This window comes from Lissotriton vulgaris, chromosome 5 (genome assembly GCF_964263255.1).
Source record: "Lissotriton vulgaris chromosome 5, aLisVul1.2, whole genome shotgun sequence".
NCBI lineage: Eukaryota > Metazoa > Chordata > Amphibia > Caudata > Salamandridae > Lissotriton > Lissotriton vulgaris.
Window position 1 is genome coordinate 1,861,282,884 of NC_141693.1, and position 13,321 is coordinate 1,861,296,204.

At 49.4% G+C, this 13,321-nt stretch overlaps 1 protein-coding gene across 1 annotated transcript; it reads right to left on the reverse strand.

Moving 5' to 3' along the window:
• Positions 1-800: 800 nt before the first annotated feature.
• Positions 801-12,153, reverse strand: NEUROD2 (neuronal differentiation 2). The gene is made up of 2 exons (XM_086920525.1): positions 11,980-12,153; positions 801-2,922 (listed from the first exon to the last, which is right to left on the reverse strand). Exon 2 carries the CDS (start codon positions 2,915-2,917, stop codon positions 1,838-1,840), a length of 1,080 nt encoding a protein of 359 aa, XP_086776651.1. The 5' UTR covers positions 2,918-2,922; positions 11,980-12,153; the 3' UTR covers positions 801-1,837.
• Positions 12,154-13,321: the final 1,168 nt, after the last annotated feature.

A 13,321-nucleotide genomic window follows, 5' to 3' on the forward strand; every position in this document is an offset into this window, starting at 1 on the left:
TATGTGGTGTCAGCTGGAGAGTGGTATAAATGGGAGAGGGGGTATAGGAGCTTAGAATGGCCCGTGATGTCAGATGGAGAAATGTATAAGTGTGAGAGGGAAGGGTATTTGAGTTTGGGAAGGGTATCTACTTTGAGTTAGTAATAGGGTTATGTGCGAGGGTAGCAGAGTTGGGGAAGAGTAGGTATTCTCTGAGTTAGTAATAGATATGTATGAGCTATTATGAGAGTCTGGGAAGGGAAGACAGTGTGAGTTAGTAATGAATATATATGAGAGTGCATAGGAGCTTTTGAAGGGTAGCTATACTCTGAGTTAGTAATAGGTGTATGTGTAAGAGCTTAGGAAGGGTGTGTAGTGTGAGTTATATAGGAATATGTGAGAGAGTTTAGGAGTTTGGGAACAGGTTTATGTGAGTAGAAAGGGGTCTGGCAGGGTATGTGGTGAAAGTTGGGGAGTACTGTAGGCAAGAGGGGTGCATATGTGGCATGGATGGGATATGCATAATTGGGAGCAAACCTATTGGACAGAGACATGTGGATTGGAGAACACATAAGCATTGGTGGTGTTGTTGAAGAAGGTATAGGTTTTAGAGGGCGAGGATGAGGGACGGGGGAGAAGGGTGGAGCCACTGGAGGTTTGGGGGTACTTGGTGTGTTGTGGTTACACCAAGAGAGATACACACAATGGTGTAAGAATGGTATGGTCACATAATAGGCTCACACATGATTCCTTGATATGCAAACATGGAATCGCACATGATGGCCTGGTATGTGCACATGGGGGTTCACATTATAGATGTTCCTTCAATGCACATGGTCTTGCATATGTTGATGTCCCTCCATGCTCACATGGAATTACCAAGATGTCTTGCTATGTGTTTATACACATACATGATATCCTGCTATGTGGACATTAATATACACATACAAACCCTGCTCTGTGCATTTGACTTCACATATGATGTCCTGCCCAGGGCACATGGAGTCGCACAAGATGCCTTGTACTGTCCACATGAACTCACGCATGATGGACTGTTATGTGCACATGGACTCGCACATGACATCATCCTATGTGCACATGGGGTCACACACGATGTCCTTCTGTGTGCCCATGGACCCATGCCTGACATCCTGCTATGGGGACATGAAAATAGACATATTAACCCTGCTATGTGCTTTTGACTTCACACATGATGTCCTGCTTTGTGCGCATGGACTCACGCATGATGCCTTGCTCTCTGCACATGAACTCTCACATATGATAGCCCGTTCTGTGCATATGGATTTGCACATGACATCATCCTATGTGCATAGGGTCACACATGATATCCTTCTATATGCACTTGGAGCCATCCTTGACATCTTGTTATCTGCATATGGGCTTAAATATTTAAACATGATGCCCTCCTTTGTGCACACGGGCAAACACATGACGTCCAACTATGTGCAAATGGACTCACCGGTGATGTCCTGATGCACATGGACACACACATGAAGTCCTGCTTTATGCACAGGAGCTCCCAAATGTTGCCCATCTATGTCTATAAGGCTTCACATGTCTGGCCTACTTCACGTGGAAACACACTTGATGTCCTGTTGCTAATGGGCTCCCACGTTAGATCCTTCTTTGTGCACTACGGCCCACACATGATGTCCTGCTGCAAACTGGCTCATAATGAAATCCACCGGAGTGCACATAGACTCACACATGATGTCCTCACATCTGCACATGGACCCACACATGATGTCCTGATATTTGCACATGGCCCCCGGCGTGAAGTCCTGCTGTGCACACATGGACCCCCCTCATGATGTCCTGCTATGTGGGCACACGTGTTTCAGTTGTGGAAGAAGGCATTTAGCTCCTCATACATGGGGGCCCTGTCGTGATGCAGGTGCATGTCGTAAGGCAGGATATTCTCGGAGTGAACCCCACTGCGGACGCCGGAGCCCCCAAACACTAGGCCATGCCCAGGGCCCCGGGAACCTCCCAGTCCCGAGTAGTGCATAGAATAGTGGTAGCTCTTGTCGTTGTCAGGGGATGCGTCCTGCTTGAGGGAGAAGTTTCCATTGATGCAGAGTGGTGGGCTGAGTGGTCCTTCATACTCAGAGCTGTTGTAGTCCGGAGACGCGTTCCCATACAAGGTGTCATAAGGGGGACAGTAGGGATGGGTCCTCAAGGGGTGTGCACCACCCATGCTGCTTGCTTGGCACTGGGCCCCAGGCAGCCGCTGGTACCCATAGGGGTGCATGAAGGGGGTACCAGGACCATGGTACCTACTGGCTTCAGGTCCCTGTTCTGTCAGGAAGTTTCGAGAGTTGAGTTGAAGGCACCCAGCGACCAAGTTGGTGGTGGGCTGGGAGAGCCCCTTGCACAGGGTCTGCACATATGATACCAGGTCAGGCCGCTTGCCTGAGCGTAGGATCTCGGACAGCGCCCAGATGTAGTTCTTAGCTAGCCGTAGAGTCTCAATCTTCGACAGCTTTTGTGTCTTTGAATAGCATGGCACTACCTTGCGAAGGTTGTCCAATGCCGAGTTAAGGTCATGCATACGGTTCCTTTCACGAGCATTGGCCTTCTGTCTCCTAACCTTGGACCTCTCCATCCGGGCCTTGGTCATTTTGCGCTTCTTGGGTCCACGTTTCTTGGGCCGGTCTCCTTGGGCCTCGTCAACACCTTCCTCCTCTTCTTCCTCGTCTTCATCATCATCGTCAGCGCCAAGGTCGCCATCGTCCTTGCACCCACTCACTGAGCCTGAGTCGTGGGTGCTGTCCTGGAGACCGCAGTGAGAGCTGCCCCCTCCGTCCTCCTTGTCACTATTATCATCTTCCTCATCATCCTCACAGTCCTCTGCCCAGCTGGCGAACTTCTGTACTTCCGGGATGAGGCTCGGATCGCTGAAGAGCCGGGTCAACATGGCGGCTGTTGGGACAAAAAGACATGGGAGACAAGTGTGAGAAAGAACATAAGGAAAGGAATGCACTGATCTTTATGTCTGTCTTACAACCCATGCATAAAGCCTGTAAATTATCATCCATTTTGGATATGTCTAACGCCACCGTGGCCTCGCTGTAGAGATAGCTAATTCTTAAGCGCTGGTGTAGGTTGTACTTTAACATACCCAAACTAAAGCCAATCAAATAAAACCACAGTACTTGAGAAACGTATCTATTTGGTAGCACCACTCTGGCCGACCTAGAGATAGATCGATGCTCCCACTTTCCACTGTGAACTGCAATGGCCTCTAGAAACTCCAATGACCCACCATGACATACCTAAGACCCCAAGAGAGTAAACCCCAAAAGACACGCAAATAATAATACCCAACATATTCTAGTGCCCACAAAGCATGGCAATGGAACCCTAACTCAAACAATAACTTCCTACATTAGTTCACCAACCACAGGATGCACTAGTGACCCTAAACACAGCAAAGGCATCCTAACACACAGTACTGATATTCCATCAACTAACAGGAAACGTCTGTGTATTCTATTTATTTATTTTGAAGGTTTTATATAGCACGAACAAGACTCTTGCGAGTAACAGAGCGCTTTACAAGTCAAATGTAAGAGAGAAATCAAAAGTAACAAAAACAAGAGATGTGCGAAGTAGAGTTGCATAACTTATACAAGTACAGTCAACTGTCTTGAGGGTATACACCTGTTACAACCCAATTTTTACTCCGCACTACCACTACAACGCAGGCATTACAACGCATACCGTTACAACGCATTGCGCTGGGGGGCGCTCTAGGATAAGAGGTAAGTTTAATTTACTATCCAACACCTTCCCTAGGGTCCACGGGGACTGGAGTTAGAATAGTAAATTATACTTACCACTATCCAGCACCCCAAAGCGCTATGCGTTGTAACGGGATGCGTTGTAAATACCGCGTTGTAATGGTATGCGGAGTAAAAGTATGCGTTGTAACGTCATACATCCGTCTTGAGGGATCAAAAGCCCGATATTGAGCACAGAGACTACGATAAGTGTAAAATACAGGAGGTTAGCAGAATTGCCAAAGTTTACGTGAATTGAGCCATGAGGATCGCTTTCACTTCTTTTTTGTAGGAGGTAGATGACGGGTTTGTTCTTGTTTCAGTGGGAAAAGCGTTCCAGATCCTAGGAGCCATACCAGAGAAAGAACAGATATAGGTTTGTTTTTTGGCAAATCGTTGGGGTTTTAGAAGAAGTGTCTTGGCACTCCTGGAGGCTCTGCTGCCAGCAGAGAGCTCCAGTTTCCGAGCAAGGTAGTGTGGGGAGTTGTGGTGAAGGGCCTTATGAGTCATACAGGCGATTTTAAGATGAATTCTAGCTTCAAACAGTAGCCAGTTGAAGGATCTGAGGTCAGGGGACATGTGAGAATTTCTCTTTGAGCTTGTGATAAGTCTCGCAGCTGAGTTGATAGTGGCTCTTAGTGGGGCGGTCGATGCCCTTGGGAGGCCGCATAAGATTACCGCCCCTATCCACTCTAGGTAATATTAGGGCTTGAACTGCTTGTTTTAAATTGGTGGCTGGCAGAAAGGGTTTCAGTTTACGCAAGGTATTCAAGTGGAAGTTGGCTCCTTTTGTGGAAGTGCTGATATGATTCTGCATCTTTAAGTTGCTGTCAAGAATAATCCCAAGTGATTTCACTGAATCGACGATGTGCGGTTGAGCTTTGAGAGCTGTTAAATGCTTCAACCAATCTAGGATCATGGGTGATTTGTTGAGGGGGGGGGCGAAAAAGAGGAATTCCGTTTTGAGGGAGTTTAGTTTCAGATGATTTTTGGCCAGCCAAGTTTGGGTTTTTAATAAGGTAGAGTTGAGAGATTTTATGTCATCCAGTGAGTGGATCTTGATGTAGATTTGATATAGCTATGACCTTGTGACCTGCTCCTCCCCCTCATGTGCATCAATCTTCCTTAAGATAAAGCAACTATCTCCTAGGATTCTTCTGTGATCTCTTCAGCTACATCAGTGGCCCCCTAGGGTACTTAATTGACCACTGAGATGTATCTTTGGGCTATATGATGCAGGGAAGCCCCCACAGTGACACTCCACTACATAAGGGTACTGCAATGAGTGTTTAGATGCATCAATGTCCCTACAATGTCCTCCTTATAACAGATCACTGGACTACGTCCAGTACCCCCCAGTTTACCTCAGTGCATTCTATTTCAGTTAAATGACTTACTCCCAAGATACATCAACGAATGCCAAAATACTTGTCTTCTGACACAACATTGACCACCCAAGATACCGCCATGACTCCTTGGTCAGTTCAGCCACACCGATGCATCCCAAGATATTTTGTTCGCTCACAAAGCTATTTAAATGACCACTAAGAATCCTCAAGGCCACCTAGTTCTCAGAAATAGCCCGAGGCACTTCAATATCCTGGAATGGCACATCAGTACCTTCTCAAATATTTAGTGGCATCACAATATCACACAAACTAATTAAGAGGCATTAACAACACCATAAAACACTTTACTGCTAAGAAAATCTGATGACCCCATAAGCTACAACAATGATCTAGCCACTTTGTATACCATGTCGATCACCACCTTAAGACACATCATTGACTTCTTAAAATACAGCAGGCCATTGAACCCCCTCAAGACGATTGAGTGACCTCATGAGGCATTTCATTGCCCCCCTCCCCTAGAGCATACAGCGATCACATCAGACAATCCAATGACCTGTTAATCGACTTTGGTGACCTCTTAGTGCGAAAATAATTCAATGACCCACACAATACACTTGAACACCTCTCCAAGACTATCCTGCATCACTCCTGCCATCTTTATCCTTCTCCTAGGGCACATCAAGAGCCTCCCGCAGAACTTCACCGACTTTTAAAGCATTCCAGTGCCCCATAAAACTCCCCCTGGCTCTTAAGGACATTTAGGGAAATCCTAATAAGCGACCTGCAGACCATTTTAATTAGCTCTTCCCATCACTCAAAGAAAATAGAGTGACCCTATAATCCACGTCCATGCACGCCTCGGGTATTTCAACGACCTCCTGTGACACTTTGGTGATCCATCCAAATGTTCAGGGACACTGAAACACTTCAGTTGTGTCACAAGACGTTTCTGAGCCCTACAAAAAAACTCCAATGACACGCCAGAGATGTCAACAAGCCACGAAAACACTTTGAGGTTTTCCATAAAACTTGCAAGCATCCAGAAAACAGCCTGGAAAAGGCATAGTTCAACAATGCCATTTTTTAATCACTTAATGTGCTAATGATAATACAGAGCCAATACTTGATTGAAAATCAGCCCAGTACATGGTACTGCATTAAATTGAACTCCTAGAAACTCCAAAGACCTCAGAGCACCTCTGTTATGTATGAAGTCTCATTGAAACTCAAAAGACTGGGGTGAATGTATTACATTGTTCTGCATTCAGTCCATCAATAGTTTTTTTTGCATTTGTCACCCTGAGTGGGACGGGTATGCCCAGACGTGGCTTCCGTGCTCTTCATGCCACCGGAGTCAAGCTAGCCTGGCTGATGATGGATGTAACTCCGAAACCGATCCCAGGATGCTTGTTTCCAGTCCTAGAGAGAACTTGACCTGGCAGTTCAGGCTGGACTGTTCCCATTGGGAGCAGGGTCAAGAATTATTTGCATATGGCTGGATTTAAACTGGAATGGCATGGGGAGCAAAAAAACGATGGATTTTGGCCCAGATCTCTGTACTGTGGTGAATGATTGACATTGTTTATCATTCTGTCCATCAATTGTTTTTTTGTGCATTTTTTTTTAAAAGAAGCAGCCATACCCTAATATACTTCCATATTAACCCTTAACACAACTATACTAATCTTGCGACTCACAGAAAGCCTGTAACAAGGTACAACACTGACCCTCAAGTCACCTCATTGGTTCTGTGCAACATTTCCATGAGCACCTAAGACTGGACTATTCACACACCAATACCCTACTGAAGGACTCGATTGGCCCCAAAGACGTAAGTGGTCCCCGAATGCTGCACTGGCCAGATAAGATACTTCAATAGACTGTTTGAGGCCCTGTATTGAGTCCATGCGTCACCTAAGTCTTTGACTTAAGAGCAGCGTTTCAGAGATCCCCCTGAGACAGTTCAGAGATCTGCATAGACACTTTGACACCGTGAGACAATATCTGTCTTGTTTACAACAAGGGGTGGTGAGGGACAGAGTCTCTGAATTAAGCAGAAAGCTCTCACCCAGTCAAGAGATCAGGGCTAGATCCAACACCGTTCTTTAGCTCACTGCACCATCCCAGTTTCAGAACCTGGCTGTATGCAAATTAGTCTGCTCCTGTCCCAGTGCATGATGGGAACAGGGCAAACCAAACTACAAAAGCCAATTCTTACACTGGGAAGGAAACAAGCTCCCGGGGACCGGTTTCTGGCATTACAGCCGTCTTCGGCCCGGTTTGCTTGAATCCTGATGGTGCAAGAGTGGTCTGCTTAATTCAGACACTCTGTTCATCACCACCCCCTTTTCTAAATCAATATCTGTCTTGAACACTACATTTACTACCTAATATACTTCAGTGAACACAGCAAGGCTGCAGTGACCCTGTAAAGCACTCCAGTGACCCCCCGTAAAGCCCATTGACACCTTGTATCATGTACAAGTTTTCCAAACAACGTTCAATAACTTCCGTCTTCTACCTGAATAAGCCCATGGGATACTTGAGTGACCTCCTAATGTAAGCACAAAGAAGAACCCTCTAAGACAGTTCAGCGCCTCTAAAATATCCCAAGCCCCTCAGGTGATGTCAGCGTCCACCTAGTAATATATAATGACCCATATTAAATAGCCTAGACCAGCTAAATATATTTCAAGGAGACCATAAAACGCTGCAGTTACTGCTCTCTAACAGAGCAATTAGAGTCTAATGGTCACCAGTGAGGTCTAAGAAAATGGGTCAACCATAAGAAACTTCAGAGCACCCTGGAATCATATGACGACATCATTATGACATGCGAGTGATGTCTTAAGACACTCCAGACACTGGCCCCTTGAAATACTTCAGTTCCTGCCTTTCCCCTCCCTTACAATGTTTGGGGGACTTCCCCAGGACACGTCGGTGAGCACACTAAGACTCTTTAACACCCCACACGGACCCCTTGAGACACTGCAATGAGTTCTTAGGGCCTAAGACTCTGTAGAGGGACCACCTTATACACTCCAGGGGTCTGATGAAACCCCATAGCGATCCTATATGACTTTCCTAGGAACCCCACCCCTTCTCTATGAACCCCCGAGCCACTGCAATCCTCCTTTAACGGACCTCAGGGACCCCCTCGAATACTTTATTGGCCTCCTTAGTAGGGTGCAGGGACCGATCCAAATGACTTCAGTGGCAGTGGAGACACTGTAACAACCACCCCAGGACTCTTGAAAGACCAGGCAAGGCCCCCAGTGGCCGCCTTGGGAACTTCTACAATCCCCCAAGCCTCTTTAGTGACCCCCCACGACACTGCACCCCCTAACCGCCCTACTGGCCCAGAGAGCGCCAGAGGGCGGAGTGAGACACGCTCCCGGGATGTCAGCGCGCGGCGGGGCTGTTGTGGGGAGACAGACACAATGGGGTGCTATAACGGGCGATTAGAATTAATTGACGTACAATTTCCTTATCAGTGCTTGAGATTAAAGCGTGTCAGACGTGTGATAGATGACCTAGTAACGCGTTGTTAATGGTACTTACGAAGGGGGGGGGGGGCGGCATTTCTGGGGGTGCCATTGGTGACAATGAAAGAATACTTGTAAACAGGCGTGTACAAATTAGGGCTCTTTCCGTGAGAAGCGCAGCAGCTGAGCCCGCCTGCCCGGCTCACCCACCGCTGCCAGGGCCTCGCCCCTCCCCCACCCTGTCACCGGGTCTCTCCTTCCAGCCTTCTGCCTGCTCCCCTGTCTCGTGTACTCGCACTAGCCGGCTGTCTCTTCAGCCCCCGTGCTTGCTGAAACCCTCACTCGGTCACTGCCGGAGCATCACTCACTCCGCCTGCCTCTTTTAACCCATTTCCTCAATGCAGCTGCAGTGCAGACCTCCTTGAATGCGTCTCTCTCACTGTCTCACTCAAGTGGCCTGTCTCTCGCGCACCCGCTTTTTCAGACTCTCCCACACGGTCCCTGCCTCCTTATCTTTCACTCACTCGCCGGCTCTCACTCCCACTCACTCTCCCTGCGTTGATCTCAGGCACTGCTCTGGGTGGCTGGCTCACACTCACCCCGTGTTACTCTCTCGCAATCACTCAAAGTGTATCATTCCCACTCTCTCGCTATGTTTGAATCTCACCCATGGGTTTATCTCCGTATGTCTCTCACCCTCTGCGCCTGATACTCACATTCATGCGGTGTTTCTCTCACCCACTTCCCGCCTTTCCGTCAAATACTCATTCCGTATTTAACACTCGTATATTCACTCAATATGCTTATCTCTCATATTAGCACGCACTCACTCCCCGTGGTTATCTCTCACGCTCACTCCGGGTTTGTCACTCAGACTCGATGTCTTTATCTCTCTCAATCCCTTCCTCTCGTTGCATCTCACACTGATCAGTGTTTATCTGTCCCTCACTCACCGTGTTTAGCTCACACTCACTTCGTTTGTCACCATACTCAATATTTGTATTTGTATCACACTTGGTCAGTGTTTATCACTGACACTGTATTGATCTCTCACGCTCATTCGGTGTATATCCCTCAAATGATCTGTGTTTATCTCTGCTCACTCCGTGTTTCACTCACACTCAATATATTTTTTATCTCGCACACTCCACGTTTTTCACTCACGCTCAATATTTGAATCTCACACACTCGGCCACAGTGTTTATCACTCACACTCAGTGTGTTGCTGCTCTCTCACGTTCGCTTGACATTAATTACCAACTCCCTTTTTTGTCTCTCGTGCTGACCCACTGTTTTAATTTCTCGTACTCACCCAGCGTGCGTGTCTCTCCTCACTCTATACTGAGGGCAGATTTACAAACCCCTTGCGCCACTTTTGCGTCATTTTCTCCGTTAAAAATGACGCAAAAGTGGCGCAAGGGACTTATAAATCTGCCCCTCAGTGTTCTATCGCTGACACAGCTTCGACCCTTAAGTGTGTTGTCAGGGTCTCTTACTGAGCAACTCACTCAGACACTCCCTGTTTTCAGTCTCTTGCACTCCCTCTCACTCAGGCTCTGCCTCTCACATTAACACCATATAAAACCAAGCTGTCTCACACCCAGTCTGCCCACCTCTTCTCGTGTCACGCATTATACTAGGCTACCGGTGACCTGCGTCTTCAGACCCATGCACCTCATACCCGTCCCACTCGCCGCCCCGCCTTTCTCACTATACCTGTTTCACACTTACACCCGTCTGTGTCCTCGAGCCTGTCTCTCGCGTACTGCCTCGTCTCACCCACCCACGCCCTTTGCTCTTTGTCTCCGTTTCTCACCCCCTGTCTCTCATCCTTCTCTCTCCGTCTCACCCCTGACTTCCCACCCAAAGGTTGAGACTGTCTCCTAATGTATTCACAAAACGCTTTGACCCCGCCCATCCAACTTCCCCCTACAGTGCCCAGCCCTGCCCTGCCTCTACCGGGATGGTTAAAACACCCCTCTCGCCCGGCCCGCTCCACCCTGAGCTCCCCCCCCCCGAGGATTTCAAACGGCCACTGCCCAAGTGTATCGGTATGTTGGGCAGACTTCGCCTCGCTTGGGAATTTACACTGGCTTTGAATGCGGAGAATCTAAGGACTCAAACTTACAAATTGAATAAAATATTCGAGGGCCTTGGGGTGAAGAGACCCCTTTGCCTCTCTAATAGAAGATCTCCCCAATCGCGATCCCCACAAAAATAGAACGAAATGCGGGTCAAATAAAGTCGTCTTTGTCTCTTTCCGCATATTTTCATTAAACGAAGTCTGTAAAAACGGAGAAACATCCCCCGGGGGACAGCGAGCGACGGTGACCGAAGATTGCACCCTGTGCAGCAGGACATGTTTGTGGAGTTTAAACAACATACCACAGTTTAAAATAAATTCCACAATCATGTTATTTTTTTCTGCAAGGGACCACTTCTGGGAAAACAGGAGCACACAAATTAGTTTAAAAACCAGCTTGCGCATCTAAAACCACAACGCCCCCCCCCCGCCCACCCCCTCCCCACACACACTAAAAAGACCTAAAAAGCAAACTGTTTGGCAAAGATAGATATTGTAATTATTTTGAATTATTCTGAAATCTCCGCCCGAGAAATACATGACCGTTTAAGCAAGGTCTGATGGGTGAGGCGACCGGGTCTCCCGGCCGGCGTGGGGCTTGCCTAATGAGTATTTCTGCCTGAGTGCATGCCTAGGACGGAGGGGTTGTAAGCCTGTGATGTCCTTTCAAGTGAGGGATGTGTATGCGCGAGATGCTCTCCCGTGAGTGAGATTCCCTCTTTTGAGTGAAGGGTGTGGAGTCGGACTAGATGCCCTCCATTGAGTGAGGTGTATGCGTGAGATGCCCTGCCGTGAGTGAGGTATGAGGATCATATGCTCTCCCTTGAGTGAGGTGTATGCGTGAGATGCCCTCCCGTGAGTGAGGTATGAGGATGATATGCTCTCCCTTGAGTGAGGTGTATGCGTGAGACGCCCTCCCTTGAGTGATGGACGAGGTGTTGGCACGGTGAGGGGCGAGGTGTGTAGCTGAGTCTAGGGCTGCGGATGAAAGATGTGAGCCAGGTAAGGTACGGGGTCTCCATGGCACGACGAGTCGAGTAGCCGTGCCGAGGGCTTCGGGTGAGATGCCTAGGTAAGGTGAGGGATGCGGTGAGGGTCGAGATGCGAGGAGGGTCGCGGGTGAGACGTGTGAGTCAGTCAGGTGAGGTATGAGACGCTAGCACGGCGGGAGCGAGGTGCATAGCCCGATAGAGGGGCGCGCGGCTCAGGCCAGGGGTGCGGGGGAGAGGTGAGCGCGTGGATGAGGGCAGGAGTGCGCGTGGGGTGCCAGCCCTTACCTCCAGAGCTGGCGGAGGCGCCTAGTTCATTGTTCTGCCGTCTCGGGGAGCCCAGCCCGCTCCTCAAGGTGCTGCCTCCTTCCTCCCTCCAAGAGTGGCATCTCAAGCAGAGTACCCGCCGCGGTGCCAGGGCATATGGCTGGCACGTCACTGGCAACAGCTATCACATGAGAGGGCCTGATTGACATGCGCCCGCATTCGGGGAGATTTGCCTCCCCAGGGAGGGGGTTCACCATCTGTCACTCTCTCCTAAAAAAAACCTCTCTCTCTCTGCAAACCCACAGCTCTGCCTACACGCTGCAACACAGGGCAGGGAGGGGGGGCTCTTCCATTGGAGAGGGCATGGTTGGAAGGAGGGCTGAGCCTGCAGCAGTGGCATGTGCATGGAGTACAACATGAGTCTCCTACAAGGGGCATGGTGGTGGAGTCGCGGAGGGGGGGAAGGGGTCGTTTCTGCACGGATACAGCCAGGGAGATAGATGCCTGACCCTAATGAAAAGGAGGGTGAGTCTGCAGGGGGGGTTGGGGAGGGGGGGGGCTCGTGGAAGGGGTGTGTACATGAAGGAGTGGGATCCGCGTGGAATACACCATGGGGCTTCTAGAAGGGGGTATGGTGGAAGGGGGAGAAGGGGGATACACGCGGGGAGAAGCCTCGGAACCTCATGCAAACGGCGGTGGAAAGGGAGCAGTGTCGGCACGAGTGGCATGTGCATGAGTACGCCTTCAGGCTCCTGCAAGGGGGGGCATCTAGAAGAGGTGGCCATTTGATAATAAAGCACTGACAGGGCCCGTAGCCACTTGAGGGGAGAGGTTGGGGCAGATAGCAGGAGTGGCCCGAACCTGGAAAAGAGACAGCTGTAGTGAGTGTACGAGGGAGATCCTCCATTGTGTAGGTGGGGGCATATGGAAGTGGAGATAAGCCTGTAAGGAGGAGGGGGGACTGGAAGTGGTGTGAGACCAGGGCCGGCTCTAGGCTCATGGTGGCCCTGGGCAGGGAGCGTAGGTAGGGGGCCCGGAAGAGGGGGTCCGGGCGGGGCGGAGCGCGCAGGCCAGTAAAGAGGGGAGGGGGTCAGGGTGTTTAGTAGTGGAACAGAGCCGGAGGCCGCCAAATCCCTGACAGGGGCCACCACGCAAATATGTATCCATCCTCAGAGGATTAATATACTAAGGATATATATTGGCGTGGTGGCCCCAGGGGTTTGGTGGCCCTGTGCAGGTGCACAGCTTGCACATGCCTAGAGCCGGCCCTGGTGAGACTTATGTTAAAGGGAGCCAGGGGTAGGAGAAGAGCTTTGAACCTGCAGGAAGTGCATTGACAAAAACCTGAGCCTTCAGTGAGGGG

Coding starts and splice junctions, on each gene's coding strand:
- NEUROD2 (XM_086920525.1), bottom strand. CDS start 2,917: ATGTTGACCCGGCTCTTCAGCGATCCGAGCCTCATCCCGGAAGTACAG.